The sequence below is a fragment of the Temnothorax longispinosus genome, chromosome 2 (assembly GCF_030848805.1).
Source record: "Temnothorax longispinosus isolate EJ_2023e chromosome 2, Tlon_JGU_v1, whole genome shotgun sequence".
NCBI lineage: Eukaryota > Metazoa > Arthropoda > Insecta > Hymenoptera > Formicidae > Temnothorax > Temnothorax longispinosus.
In genome coordinates, this window is record NC_092359.1 from 20,658,457 (window position 1) to 20,673,746 (window position 15,290).

At 40.6% G+C, this 15,290-nt stretch overlaps 1 protein-coding gene across 3 annotated transcripts in view; it reads right to left on the reverse strand.

Moving 5' to 3' along the window:
- Window positions 1–251: 251 nt before the first annotated feature.
- Window positions 252–15,290, reverse strand: part of LOC139808515 (uncharacterized) — a 102,404-nt gene continuing 87,365 nt past the window's right edge. For all 3 annotated transcript variants that reach the window (XM_071770571.1, XM_071770570.1, XM_071770572.1), the window contains 4 exons: window positions 8,116–8,428; window positions 4,585–7,677; window positions 2,826–3,169; window positions 252–2,386 (listed from right to left, as the gene is read on the reverse strand). In XM_071770571.1, coding sequence (XP_071626672.1) covers window positions 1,844–2,386; window positions 2,826–3,169; window positions 4,585–7,677; window positions 8,116–8,374 — 4,239 coding nt within the window. In that variant the 5' untranslated portion in view covers window positions 8,375–8,428 and the 3' untranslated portion in view covers window positions 252–1,843. The remainder of the gene's footprint in view (window positions 2,387–2,825; window positions 3,170–4,584; window positions 7,678–8,115; window positions 8,429–15,290) is intronic.

The window sequence follows — 15,290 nt, forward strand, 5'->3', positions numbered from 1 at the left end:
AAAGCTAATAAATAATCGCGCTATGATGAAATCGATTTGTATAAACTTACAGATTATTATTGTAAAATCCATAAATGCCGATTAAGCCTTCTATTTTTTGTTATTATGGCTGCTATGCTCCTTTTGAGAATTTGCATTCGGCATGGGTTGATTGTTCCGCGGAAATCAAGACACTAAAATAAAAATTAAGTGTTGTTAATCGGTTGGTTAATAAGGATTGAGGAAGTTACACGAATGATTGAAATAATCAATTTACAGCTTTGTGGGGTACTTTTATTAACCGAAAGCCTAGGCTATAATAAAGAATGCTATGTGTATACATATCCTCTATCTATATACAATAAACCGATTTTTTTTGCACGATATTTGATACACAGTTAACATTTGGCAACTTGGAATCGATTAATTCTTCTTCTTTTTTCTTGGCAGGAATCACATTTAGTCTTTCACAATTCAAGAGTTCGAATGTGTTCGTCCGAATGTCACGAGATGTGTGTATGTCCGCCTCGTAACGTGATATTATCAAAATTGAGGAGGCTAGATCACCGACCGTTCGTAAAATCTTCCCTATTGCGATGTCTTAAGGACGCGACGTCTCTCATCGTGGATCGCGTTTCTTCTTAATTACGTTAGTGCTGATCATTAGAGACTATCAATACGAATAAGTGTAATATTGCTTGCGCAGCACTATAAAGACGAATTTCACGGATACACATCTGCATAAACATCGTTATGCCGCGATGTTTCACGTTACATATTTACAAAAAGGTGTCGCGTCAAGTGCGTGATACGCGAAGGAGTCTCGGAATTGTGAAGGAAATTTCAAACGGCGTAAAAAATCAGTCTTCGTACGAGAGATTCGAAGTTTCGAGAGGGTATCGAAGGTGAGAGAGGGTCGATACGTCGTTGTGCTCGGTTGCTCGTTTCGTAAAAGCAGCGGGGAAATAAATCGCCGATAACAGCCGGCGGTTTTTTCCCCATGGTGTACATCGTAAAAAAGAAGAACAATCGTTAAAGAGTAATCCGCTCCGGTAAAATCTTCTGTCGAAATGCTAATTTTATCGCGTACGTTTGATTTTCTCGCAGGCAGGTATTTCCTTAGATTTCACGCGAGAATGTTTCCCAGTCTTTCGGAACGAGTTTCGAATGTCGTGTGACGTACCGAAGTCGCGCATATTGACAATGCTTAATGGGTGATAATGAGATTAAGTCACTCGAGGACGTTCTTTTCTTCTCACAGCGGAAGTCGCGCGTTTACACTCAAGCGATCGGCGGGGGTGAGAAGGCTTGTATTGTGGCGTGGAAACACGTATTTTTGGCACTTTGCTACGTCGAATTCTTTCCTTCGGTGCACAAGGCGAAGCTTAATCGCGAAAATATTGACGTCGCGGTCACGTTCGACGATATATAGTACAAAAAATTGTTCTATGTCGAAGTGCTGTTGTTGATTAAAAAATTTTACCAATTGCCGTGCTGTTTTGATTATTTGCTAAATCGAATAGCGTTTGTGGATTATGCTCGCGGAGTAAAATAAATTATGTTAACTCGTAACAGCCGGAATAAAATCACGATCATCACAGATCATCGTTCCACTTTGTGATCGACATGTTCGACGGTTTCTAATTTGATTTATTTGAAACGCGCATTAAAAGTTCGAAGATCCGGTACTACCTGCGGCTGTCCCGTTTTTCGTCACTTTATCCGACGACACCGGAAGTGTCATTGACACGACGCGTCGTCGTCCTCTCGTGCCGCGCGATTATTAGCTGAAGATGCTGGGTGACACGGTTTTCATCTCGATGTCGTGTTGAGCGGTCTCTTTACGAGACTCCTTCGCCTTCTGCTACGAGCTGAGGGGCGGGGGACCGATGTTACTGATGAAACTCGGACAGGCGTTCTCCGCCCTGTCGCCGCTCTGCAACGAGAAGTGCCTGTAGGACATGTACTCCGGCGGATTCGAGGACAACGGCTGATCCCGCTTGATCGTCGCCCGCTGCTTCTTCATTTTCATATAACCGAGAACGGAGATCAGCACCACGAAGACCACGAAGCCCATGCAGCTACCCACGATCAGGCCCAGCCGTCTCGTGAGGATATTCGCCAAGCTGCCCCTGTCGCTCATCGTGCCGTCGCCCACTATCGAGTCGGGCGCGTCCAAAGTTCTGACCTCGGTGCACCGGCTCGTAGGCGAGTTTACCATCACGGGCAACGAGGAACCCTCGATCACGTCATCGGTCGAGGCGTTCCACTGCCAGGAGCCGATGTCCTCCGGGATCGGGGTGCCCCAGCTGCCCAAGCCAAGTACGCAGATCAGGTAGCGCGTGTCAGATGCCAACTTCGTCAATCTTACCGAACGTGCCTTCGGATCCAGCAGCTTACCTCGAACCTGTAACCCCGGCGGAAACGTTTCGCCGTCAACATGTGCGGGCCTCTTACTTTCGCGCCGAGTAAATAAGAAATGACCAGTACATTTGTCTATATAATAAACCACGCGTGAAACTTTAGTATATTACTTTTAATATTGTGCCATATTCTGTAAGGAAATATAATAACTGGATAACTGGAGAAAAATTATGAATTTTGCAAATAGCTACAGGAATCAATAATTTTACTAAAATTACATTATGTACATCAAAAATAATAATAATATAATAATAAAAGCAATTTTATCTAAAAATATGTAGTTTAACAAAGAGATATTCTCACTTATAAATTATATATAGACAGCGCAGTTCTTCTTTTTAATTTGATGCTTCCTTCCCGTTCACTTTATTCAACGTAGCGTAAAGTTACGATTTTCCTCGCACAATAATAAAAACTTTTACCTCGTCGACGTTGTCCAAGGCATGATATGCCACTTGGTATCCGTGGAGGCCGGAATGGTTCCTGCTCTGCCACGATACCAGAACGGAGAATGGCTGAATGTCTTGAATTGCGAGTTTCAGGACCAGCGGAGCGGAACAGAAGGCGTGGGGGTCAAGATCGAGGAAGACGAGACCCCGGAGCTCGGGTGGCTGCTCGCATCTTAACAAACCGCCCTCGACGTCACCGACTCCGACACCATTTCTTCCGCGGCTACGACCACCGCCGACCCCGCTCACCAATTTCTGATGGTCTCTCAACCATTCCCACAATTCTTGCGATTCGCAGCCGCAATGCAATGGGTTTTCTGCCAATGAGACCAGAGCAAAATTTGCTATTGTTCGCGACGTTCTACTCATCAAAAATTGATTTAAAAACCAAACTAGATATTTCGAAAAACATCGATAGCGAGTTGATACAACTTGTTAATTAATACATTGACTGGGAGTTTCATGTAGAAACATGTATACCTGTGGTCGACTATTTTTCATATAAGTCAATTTAACGGGAACAAAATTACATGTACAATGTAAAAAAAAAACAAGTCACGACAAAGAGTAAAAAATAAACTCACCGATCCTTTAATATAATGAAAACTTTATCAATTTTAAGCTCTAACGACAGATTAAGAAGAGCTTAACATAAAATTAAGTTTTAACAATTTTAAGCTCAAATTTGCACGATAATTTAAACTCTCTCTAAACAGTGAATTCGTCACCGGTCAAAATGTTCGGACAATAAAAGACGACCTGATACATCTTCGGTCAATAATGTGTTAATAAACATAATATGATAATTTATAGCATAATAAAAATATGATGATTTCCCAATATCGAGTATGTATTTGAATATAAAATGCTAGATTTTGTTATATGTATATTGAATAACGTACATTCAAATCACACATTCAATTATTGATTATAGATTATAGATTAATTTATCCAGTTAGCACAAGAATATATTTGTAAGTTATATAAGTTTGACACAAAAAAAGATTCTTAAATATTTTGTACATGTTGCAACTGCTTTTAACTACAATGAGACTCTATTCATTCTCCACAGTTATTTATTGGAAATTTAATTCAAATGCTTAATTAAATAAAAATGTAGGTATATAATAAATGTATAAGTATTATAATAAATATAAATCTCATTTATTCTGCCACGCATCGTAACTGACTAAAATTAATTACAAACCTCATGCATTAACAATAATTAAATTTTATGATTCCAGTTTAATACTTTCCAATTAGCATAAAACATATCTGCGTGATTCATGAATAAACCGATTAACGAGATGATATTTTATTGTCGTATATATAGTAATATGTGCCATCTCTTTTTGTACATTTGATAAAAAAAGACTTTTATATAATCAGCGATATATTTTGAACAAGCTTTTGAGAAATATCAAGACGGTATGAGAAATCCAAGTTCGTGCAGGATTTCGTTGAAGAAAATGAGTTATGAGAACTTGTTTGATTGTTTCAGTGTTGAATATTGATTCAAGATATGGCGAAACGTGACCGGTGATGCGATTGATTTTCAAGTAGTAGTAACTTCATTCGGATCGATAGCCCCGTCGTATATACGAGAGAAAACTCTCGGATATCGTTTTCTTTCACTCGCAGTCGTGTCGTTTTTTCTCGAGAAAGAATGAGCACGCGCTTGCGAGCGCGAAATTAATTACAAATATACCTTAGGTGTGTTTAAGTAGCTCACCTTCAGCTCGCAGGCTTCTTATTTGCGTTTCGAGTGGCCGGAAAGCGTTCAGCGGCAGATTCTCCAAGTAATTCCTACTCAAGTCAAGTAGACGTAACTTCTTCAGGGGTCTAAATGCCTCGCTAGAGATGGCGTTTATCCAGTTACCATAAAGATGCAGCTCCACCAGGCTAATTAAATTCTTGAACGTCACTTTGCCAACAATGCCGATCTGATTGTAGGACAGGTCCAGTATTTGAAGGGACTTGAGATCCTCCGGGAACTCCTCCAATTCTTTCAGACGGTTGTGCGTTAAATTGAGTATCCGTAAATGCTCCATGCCCTGGAGTCTCTCCTTCGGCAAGATCTCCAAGCTGTTCATGCCGAGGTGAAGAGTGAGCAAATTCGGGAGACTGCGAAACGCGCCCGGCGATACTCGCAGGATGCGATTCTGACCCAGATAAAGATGCAACAGCGCCGGAAAGGCCTCGAAGTCTTGTGAGGTTACTATACTCAGATTGGTGCCGGATATATGTACCTCTTGGAGAATAGGATACATCGCCTCCGATGGCAGATCCTGGATTCTGTTTAGAGGATTTCGCGTGAGATTTAGCCAGGCCAGACCGGGAAGATTCTGACCCGAGAGAGCCACCGCGGGTATCTGTCGGAATTTATTTTCCGACAAGTCTACTCTTCGCAGTAAGGACGAATGCGCGAAAAAGTTCGCCGGTAGAGCGTTCAAATTATTATGGCTGAGATCCACGGATATCAAGAGCGACAGATTGGCCATCGCGAATCCGGACATCGTTTCGATCTTATTGTGGCTCAGATCCAACTCTCTCAGATGCTTCAAGCTGGCGAAACTAGCCACGTCGACGTTGAGGATCTCGTTGGTCGACAGCGTGAGGATCTCGAGATTAAGGGCGCTCGCGAGCGCCGAGTACGGGATATCTTGAAATCGATTGTGATCCAAGTGTAGCTCGCGCAGCGTTAGTAATCTGTCGAAAATGCCCGGCGGCAGGGCACGCAGTTGATTATGGTTCAAGTGTAGACGCACCAGATTTCGATTCAGCACGAAAATGTTTTCCGGTAATTGACTTATTTGTGAGCCATCCAGGAACAGCTCCTGCAGAGACGGCAGCCCGTTGAAACAGTGTTCCGTGATCTGACTGAAATTGTTGCCGGATACCGCGAGTATTCGAAGACCGGAAACGTCCAGACGTAGCAGCGCCGTCGCCGTGAGAAGATTGTCGTTCAAGTTGAGATCAAACAAGTTGCTGAGTCCGCGAAAGGCACCCTTTTCCAGCGTAGTTATCGAGCAGTTCTTCAGATTCAACGTTTTAATTGGCAGATCTTCTTGAAAAATTCCGTCTTGTAAAACGGTAAGATAATTATTCGCCAGATCCAATACCTTTAGTTTCTTAAGAGCCGTCAACGCGTAAGGATCGAGTCTTCTCAAGCCGTTATCTTGCAAATATAGCTCTTCGAGCTCGTGCAGTTCCGAGAATGTCCTCGCCGTTACGTGATTCAGTTTATTCATGCTGAGCTCGAGAAATTTTAAAGCCTGCATCGGCTGAAAAGCGGCGTCCTCGATCCTGGATATGGAATTGTTCGTCAGATAAAGGCGCTCCACTAAAAGGAGATCCCTGAAGAGAGGAGCTTGCAGGTGTGTAAGCTTGTTGTGACCCAGCCACATGATTCTGACGGACGCTTGGCCGCGCAGGGAGTCATTGTGCAGAACGGCCAAGCCGTTGCTGTCCAGCTGAATAGACACCAAAGAGCTTCCGCCGGAAGACGATTCTGAGGCGGACAGCTGAAAGACGTCGCCGAGCATGGTCAACTGATTGCCCTGCAGATTAACGTGCTGGAGACTATTCAGCGTTCTAAGCGCGCCCGTCTCCATGGAGGTGATGGCGTTGTTTTGCAGATGTAGCTCGAGAAGCGCCGGCAGCGGCGTGAAGACGCCACGCTTCACCTCCGTTATATGATTATCCTGCAGCCGCAGCTCGCGCAATTGATGCAGTTTAAGAAATGTGCCCGGCTGTAACTCGCGGATCTTGTTACCGTCCAGGGAGAGCGACGAGAGGTTCTCGCAATGCTCCAGGAATTCCCGCGGCACCTTCTCGATGTAGTTGTTACTCAGATGCAATTGCGCCAGCTGCGTGAGACTCGTGAGACCCTTGGCGTCGATTCTACGGATGGCATTCTGCTGGAGATACACCACCGCGAGGCTGACGCTGCCGGCGAACGCATCTCCCGGGATCTCCAGGATATTGTTTTCCGCCAGATAAAGTTCCCTCAGTTCGGGCAGTCGCGCGAACACGCCGCCGATGTAGTGAATATGGTTATGACTGAGCTCGATTGTGCGCAGCCGTTCGTTCCCCTTGAATGTCGCCACGTCGAGGAAGACTATTTTGTTGTGGCTCAAATCGATCGACTCTAGATCCTTCAGCGACGCGAAGGCGTCCTTGTGAATGCTCTCAATGGAGTTGTAGTAGAGAGATAGAGTATGAAGAATGGGACAGGGTCTGAAACAGTCCTCGGCCAGTTTCTCGAAATTGTTGCTGCTCAGATCGAGGATCAGCAAGGAGCTGAGGAGGCTGTAACCGTCGTCGGGCAGCTCCGATATTTCGTTCCACGCCAGCCTGAGCGAAGCTAAGCTCTCGAGTCTTCTCAAGGGAGCCATGGGGAACAGCTTCAATTTGTTTTCAGCTAGATCCAGATCGCTGAGACTGTCCTCGAGGCCCGCGAACGCGTATTCGGAAATTTTCGATATTTGATTCCCCTTCAGAGTCAGCTTCATTAGCTTCAAGCCGTAAAAACAGTAAGACGAGAGGTCCTGTATCAAGTTCGTCTCGAGATCTAAGGCAGCCAGCTTTCGTAGATCGGCCAATGATTTCTGAGGCACGTGGGGCAAACGGCCGGAAACCAGCGCCAGGGATTCCAGGCTATCTTTCAAATTCGTGAAGGCGCCCTCGCTCACTTCTCGCAAAGATGAATGTGATATTTGAAGATGCCTGATTTGCGAGCCGGGAGGGAAGGCACCCTCTTTCAGTTCTTCGATGCTTTTGTCGAGCTCGTAAACACTCAACGACTGTACCATCGTGCCCGCGCCTGAAACGATCGTAAAGGGCATGGCCATTAATTTTATTGAATCGCGATAACATAAACTTTGAATTTGGCAGCATTGGCTGATTGCACGTTTCATTAGTTTTATGGGGCGCATTAAAGAAAATGGTTTCCTTCAACCACGTCAACTTTAACTTTACGTTGAAGCTACGTGGAAATATAAGAAAGCGCACATGTAATAGTAACTCGGCATTAAATGAGCTGTGACGAGTAAGTTTAATAGGGCAGTCAATCGATAGAGCCGATACTTTTAAGAATGTCGCTAAGCATACTTAATCGTAAATATGATGTAATATATAAATTCTTTCACACAGACAGTTATTTTAGAATTTATATAAAAGCACTATATACATATATTTTTTGTTCCTCCATTATATTGTCAAGAATTCTTGACTCTTATCTCTTAAACATTTAGCTTCTTACCGCTAGTACTTAGCACGCCTTGTAGCGTTGTTCTTAGAGTCTCTTCCGTAGCGCCAGCGCATTCCAGAAAGAGACCGTCTTCAAAGTTATAACAAGGACAGCCCGTTATTATTTCCGGAGGTGGGCATTCGGCTATCTGAGCAACGGCTCTAAATGTGATAAAATTCTGAATTAACAGAATCTGAAGGACCATCCTCGGTATCCGCCGCCGATCTACAGCGTACGGGTAATCTACCCGTCGTTGCGGATCTCGCGTCATCGTATCGTCACATCCGTAATTCCGTTTTTCGCCTGCCAGACTGCAAGAAGCTTTCTGAAACATAAAAGTCACGAAAGAAATTGAAATCGAATTTGCGATATTACGTTACGTAACTCGAACGACGAGTTACTTGAATTCGTGAAAAGAAAATTTCAGCAATGTGTTTTAACTTTTTCCGTTTATTTTAGACGTTACGAAGTCGCAACACCTTTAAAAGCTAAACAGAATTATATGTTTTAACGAGTTGCAATTACACCACTTGTATGTTTATACGAAATAATAATGTTATTATCCTTGTAAAAATTTTCTTAACAAATATTTACAGCTGCCTTTGCCATGAGAGATTCTTGTCTGAATAAATCCACGGATAAAGTTAAACTTCGCCTGCCAGGCGCTATGCAGCGCGTGTTGGTGCATGTTTACGAAAAAGTACGGCCAAGCTCTCAGAATAGTGCGAATAGCTTCCTTGAATAACAAAGAGTGCACGTCTCGCTAAGACGGAGGTGCATACGAATATACGAGGACATAAAAATTATTTGACTCGTATGAGAAAAAATTGCGTTATCTTTATCGTCTCTTGAGACAGTCGCTTTTTTCAATAGAAAAAGAAAGCTCCTTTTGTCGAAATAATTTTTGAATAACATATCTCTGCACTCGTAAAAATGTATATCAAATATATTCATTGTGAATAATTTAGATTGAACTAATTATATTTATTATTCTTTAAAATATTGGTTGATCTCTTTGGATTTTGGTCTTCGTCACGATAATATCAAATTAAAGCTGAATTTAACTGGATTATGACTTTTCGAAATATTTATGGTAGAGAATATTGGCAAATGTAACAATTTGTAATAAATTCTGAAACATTTATGAGAAAATTTATTCTCTTTTTCTATTTATCTATCTATCTCTCTTTGTGTCCATCATAAAATTATTTTATACAAAAGGCAATTACTATAATCACAGAGAGACTACTTTATAATCCGCTGTAATCATAACACTCATCTTTATAAAAGGTTTCATTAATAATCCGAAAATTTCATCTCTTTCCTTTTTCTGTTTTTCTACCATATATTTTTATACACTAATAGTATTCCGTTACGGGTGATTAGATCAGAAATCGAAACCGGAATCTTTCCCTTGCCAGACGATTGCTTTTACCATTAAGCTATCCATATTTCACATGCTGATGTTTCTTCTTGTTTATACATAACGTCGTTCACAATATACATGTATGCGATACACAGTGATTCATACAATTTATAGAAGAAATATCTTGCTTACGGCTGAGGGAGGAAAGAGGATATAGAAACAACCCAGATAACAGAGTGATGTCAAATGACGTATTAATAACGTTTTAATGACGTATTTAACGTCAATAACACGCCATTAAGACGTCTTTAGATGACATCTTGTTATCTGAGAAGTCGACAGCCGACTTCTCTCTCAGGTAGCAGGATGATATTTTATTATATAATGTTACTCGTTTTGCTGATATAATGCATTTACTATGCGTAATGAAATTTTTTTTACAAATAAATGTTCCTTTTTGCATAAATTAATATCTTTTATTGTGTGTATAAAAGTATTAAGGTAAGTTTATCGAAAAATCAATAATTTATGAAATATTTCAAACTTTATTTAGACTTCGCGTGAAAAATATTGTACGTAATGTTAGCAACTTTTTCGACTATATCCAAAGTTTTATGTAGTAGAAAAAGTTTGGTATACAGAACTGCTATTACTGAATATAACATGACACGAAGTTGCATACACAAAGGCAACATTCTTAATTCGATAGTGTCTATCAAGGGAATACTGTTCAGACACAGAGACGTCGACAGTAGTCAACGATGCTAATAAGTTTCTATCTAGATAACGTCAGTTGAGCAAATACAGGACAGGAATTGTTCATAAATTTGTTATCTATACAAAGTTGTGTTTTCTGTGTAATATTCAATAAAAAATCTATATTATATAATGTTTTCTAACTAAACGTTGATAAATACGTTTCTAAAAGATGACATGGTCTCTCTTATATTTCACAATTAAAAATATATCAAAATTATACTGCGGCACTGATTGTAGAAGTACAATAACCAAGCTTTTCTTATAATATAGTGGATTTCTCACAAAGATGATATGTTACGCACAGAAAAAGGACGAACAGCCATAAAGCTCTTTACGCGTAATCGAGCGGCGGCAATGGCCGATTCAGAAATCTGTATCACAAAGACGGTGTCTAGACCGAATCGATTTTTCGCGAGCGCCCAAGCCGCGATATCGCGCCATTCACGCCCAACTGAATCCACGAATGCCTCTTCCTTCTGACCCGGCTGGAGGATCGCGGCTCGAAAAGCCTCAATAGGGGCACACCAATCTCGTCTACATTCACATCTGCGTTCTCGCGGAGTGTCGACGAGCACTACGTTTACGATCGGGCGATAAAAACACACAGCAAGAGACGTTTCACGGCATGTTCGTGCCAAAGGCTTTAAAACTCGAATCCAGTAAGGCGTGTGTCAACTCCGTCGGAAAGCATTCGGAGGAGATCACTGAAGAGGTCTTTCGGCAAAACATGATTAACTAAGTCTGAAAAATGTTGGGTGCGCACGTGCTACACTAAAATACTACTGAGAAATATTTCAAGAACATTTTTACAAGTTTAAAAAGCATTTATTTGTCAGAAATATTTTTAGTCTTAAACGTAGAATTTCTTAGCAAATAAAATATCTGTTGAAATGACAGAAGCAAACAAATAGCAATCTCGCTAATACACACGATAAATACGCTTACGTACATCTACGCACGCGAAGACATCGTAACAGGGAGAGTAAATGAGTCTTCGACTTCGGGGGAAATCGTATCGGATCTTCCTCTCACTGTGTTTACTATCGAGCGAGAGAGTCAACGTACTCCGATTATTTTGCAGCAAGCGATTAAGGGCGGATTCACTTGGAATTCAAGAAACGTTTTCAATTTGAACATTAATCTTCGTAGAGAAACGTCAGCGTTATATCGGAATCCCGGTTGCAGGTTGCAGCTATCTTTCCTTAAGTATTTCGATCGAGTGGCTGGGCAAACTCAGTGGCTCTCGGTATACCTTTCCGGTTTTTATTCGCCCTACCTATCTCGGAGAATATGTTGTTCGCGAGGCATATGTTACATTCCTGGCACGATCGCCATAAACGTTCCATGCACCAGGAATCCGGTGTACGACGCGCCATTAGTAAGTTAAGATATCGCGAGCGTATGAAGCTTCTCAATTTGGATTATTGGCGTAGAATTAAATCACACGGTGGCAGATCGATTCTAGCGCAGGGGTAACGGCGAACTGCCTACGAGTATATTTACGAAAACAAATGCATTTTCTTCATAACTATTCCTAATGACATTAAATATATCCAAGATAAAATTTTAATTATTTTCCGATATTTTTTTTATTTCGTAGATTCTTTCATCCATATAAAAAAATATCTTTTATTTTGTTAAGATAAATATGAGACAGAAAGAAAAGGAGAGGGAATTTAGTCCATGTGTCGGCTTGTTTGTCAATCAGCAAGTTTGAAGTTGCTAAAGAATACCACTGTGTAAAGGAGGAGAATTCGTCTACCTCGCACGAGTGGTTCAAAGCACGCTCTTTTCAAGCCAACGCGACAGAGGATTATAACTCGCGAAGAGAAGAAGGTAGTTGAGAATTCAGTAGAAAATGCGCTTTACGAGACATACATCGTTTCGATCCAAGTGTACGGGCTATATGTATACGTACTCCTTGAGAGCGTACTCAGCGCTTCATGCAACACCAGCGGTAATAAAGCGCGAAAACGTTTCTCCGTTGCTTCGTGGCGCTGTTTTAACGCGATGAAAACAGTCAGCGCACTTCCGCGCGAGGAAAAACGAACGTGTCTCTTTCAGCACGTCCATTTCACCGTCAGAACCTCTCGCCCTGCCCAAAAGAAGTTTCAGCAATGGAATTAAAAGGTTTACGTGAAACTAAAAACGTTCTTCTCGTTCTCTCGATTCTTTGTTGAGTTATTTGCCACTTTGCACTGCTATGTTTTTGCATCGATTTACGGCGTAAAAATTTGTGATAAAAATATATGCAGATATGTAGATATGGGATATATAAATACAGTTTAAATTTTTACAAGACGATTCTTGGAAGAATTCTGAAACATTTATGTTGCGAGAATTTCGTGAAACTTTATATTTATTCTAGAAACAATTATATCTGCAACGTAGAATTTGGATTTTTATCGTAAAGACAGTAAAATGTTATTTAGAATAGAATATATTTCATCGATAAAATAATTTAATTTTATAGAATTTAGTTCATTAAAGATGTTACTAACAAGTGTTCATATTATAAATTTCGTTCTCATTCGTTCATAAAAACTTGCTTCGTTAACCTTATCAAGCGGTCATTATTGTTAATGATTTCTTCTTTTCTGTTTTTAGTATGTAATCACTACCTTGTTCAACGCTCCTTTTTAAATGCTTCTTGAATTTTACTGTTCTAAATTTAAACGCCATTTTTTGTTTCAGTCCTTCTTTTTTCTTTCTTTTTATTTGTCCTTATGTGACGGATTCACTTTGAGAATTTTTTTATAATAGAGAGATTGTCAAGTAGCTTCGTATCTTGGGATAATTGTAAGTTCAATCTATTTTTTGTAATTTTATTTAACCATTTTTGAAAGCGCATAAAATGGCTTCTGATTTAAAATTTCTACATTTTGTCAATCGATGTCATGATTGATTTCAAAACGTGGTTTGTGATGATTGAATATATTAGGATGGAAAATATTTGTCTCGTGTTCGGGGTCACTCGTGTTGTTGTTAATCGACTCGTTAACATTCCTTCATTAATTTACATAATTTGTTTCAATAATGCATCCAATATGGCGAGGCCGTTATTTGTCACAGAAACTTTATAGTTTCGATCGAATAATAACACGTTGTAATTTTGAAACTATGGTTCGAAAACATAATGTTGTTTTGCTCCCCGTATATTATCTAGACATTTATATGACACAACTTGTGAACTTCATGCTTCAATTAGCACCCGTTCTTTTCCCGACCCGCTGTTATGTCAACAACATGTATATGCGCATGCATATTAATTACTTGATGAAGACGCTACGGTATCTAGCTACTGCAATTGGTTACTGAGGCTTTCTCATTAATAATGTATTGATATAATGCAGCTGTAAGTAAACGTTACAAGAAAATCACTGTGCTGATTAGATCATTATTCCATAACAACTTTCATTGTAAGTTTTGTGTTCAACAAGCGACGCAGTAAAATAGCTGCTTTGCGAGATTAACTCGAACGTTTACGATTCCTTCCCCCGTCTCGTTATTTATAAGACAGGAGAGTGATTAATTCTTCGTGCACCGTGACAGTGTCAGTTAAAACTGTACTCGGCACTGTTTTTACGCCGTATACCGCCTATTGTATCGTGCTTCTCGTCGTAAACTGCGCATAATTTTAAAAACGTGCCACTATGTTACCGTATAAAACCACGGAGAGATAGGCGATGTCATAAAACTCGGTATCCGCGATATATTTCTTCACATGTACGGTACGTTTCTTCCCTCACGAGTCTTCCCGGCGGCGGCCTAAAAGATTACCTACCCCCTTTTCAGCGGAACTTCCTCCCATGCGTGGGCATGACTTGCGCCACACGCGGTGTGTTTCGTGCATTCGCAAAATCTGTTTGCCGCATATTACATTTGGCAGTTAAATGTACCGTGAATCCAGTCCGTTTATCGGAGCGTTCAAGCGATTTGATTGCAAATCATGCGCAGAACTTTGGAAGCGACTCTTTCATCATGCACACGCACGCTTCACATTTCCTCGATGTCCGGGCGCGAATTGGAGATTAAACATAACGCGTTAGACGAGCAGTATTACGCGCAGAGATACACGCGCGGGACAGTGAGAAATGACAAAATTAATGAGCGATATCGAAGATAAATCGTCTAACGGATAAATTCATCGGAAGGTATTGTGACTGTATGTATACACAGGCGACAACTAGCTATCGTAATTGATAGAAATCTGTGTAATAGTGCGTGAGCTGTCGTAGGCACGAATAGCGCTTTGCACGGGGTATTAAGGTCAGGCAGGCACATTTGCTGGGACGACGCGATAACAACCCTCGTTAAGTTTGATTGGCACTAGCACAATCATTTTGGCAATTAGATTTACTATGAACATATAATTGTCATTAAACCGCATTTAATTGCAAATATGTTCTCGTTGTAGCGCAATTACGGATTTAATTTTATACGATGTGTAAGCTTTCAACATTATTTTATTTAATTACTTCCCACGCTGGTAAATTGTTTTTAATGTCACATTTGTCTATAGCGAATGTTTTTCATCGATAGATTTGTACATGACATAGTGCAACTTGGTTTTCGAATTTGCATAAAAGATACTACTGCAATGTATTTTATCAGGAAATAAAATCGGATTTAAATATCTTTTCGGAATAAAACTTTTTAACAAGATGCTTATATATTGAAGTCATAAATGACCAGGAGAAACGCATAGTCAGTTTATCACTGAAGTTGAATGCAGTGAAAAGGAATAAATATCAAAGCCAAGAATCCAAGTAGAGTCGAAAAGGTACGGCAAACGCTGGTATGGTAAATGGAGCGCATCGACATGTGCAAAATTCACTGTTAAACGGATAATCGATTTTCTTAGAGAGATTTCTTAAAAAGATTATTTGTCTTGCTCGCATATTTGCGGTTTATGTCGATAGCAGTGTACGAGTTCTCATTCAGGCATATTTTCTTTGTATATGGTGAATGATAACGCGTTGCCCTAGGGATGTTACGTTGGAGTATCTTTTCAGTCGTTTTGCAGCGGAAAACTTGCTCCCAGTATACATATATGTCCTAC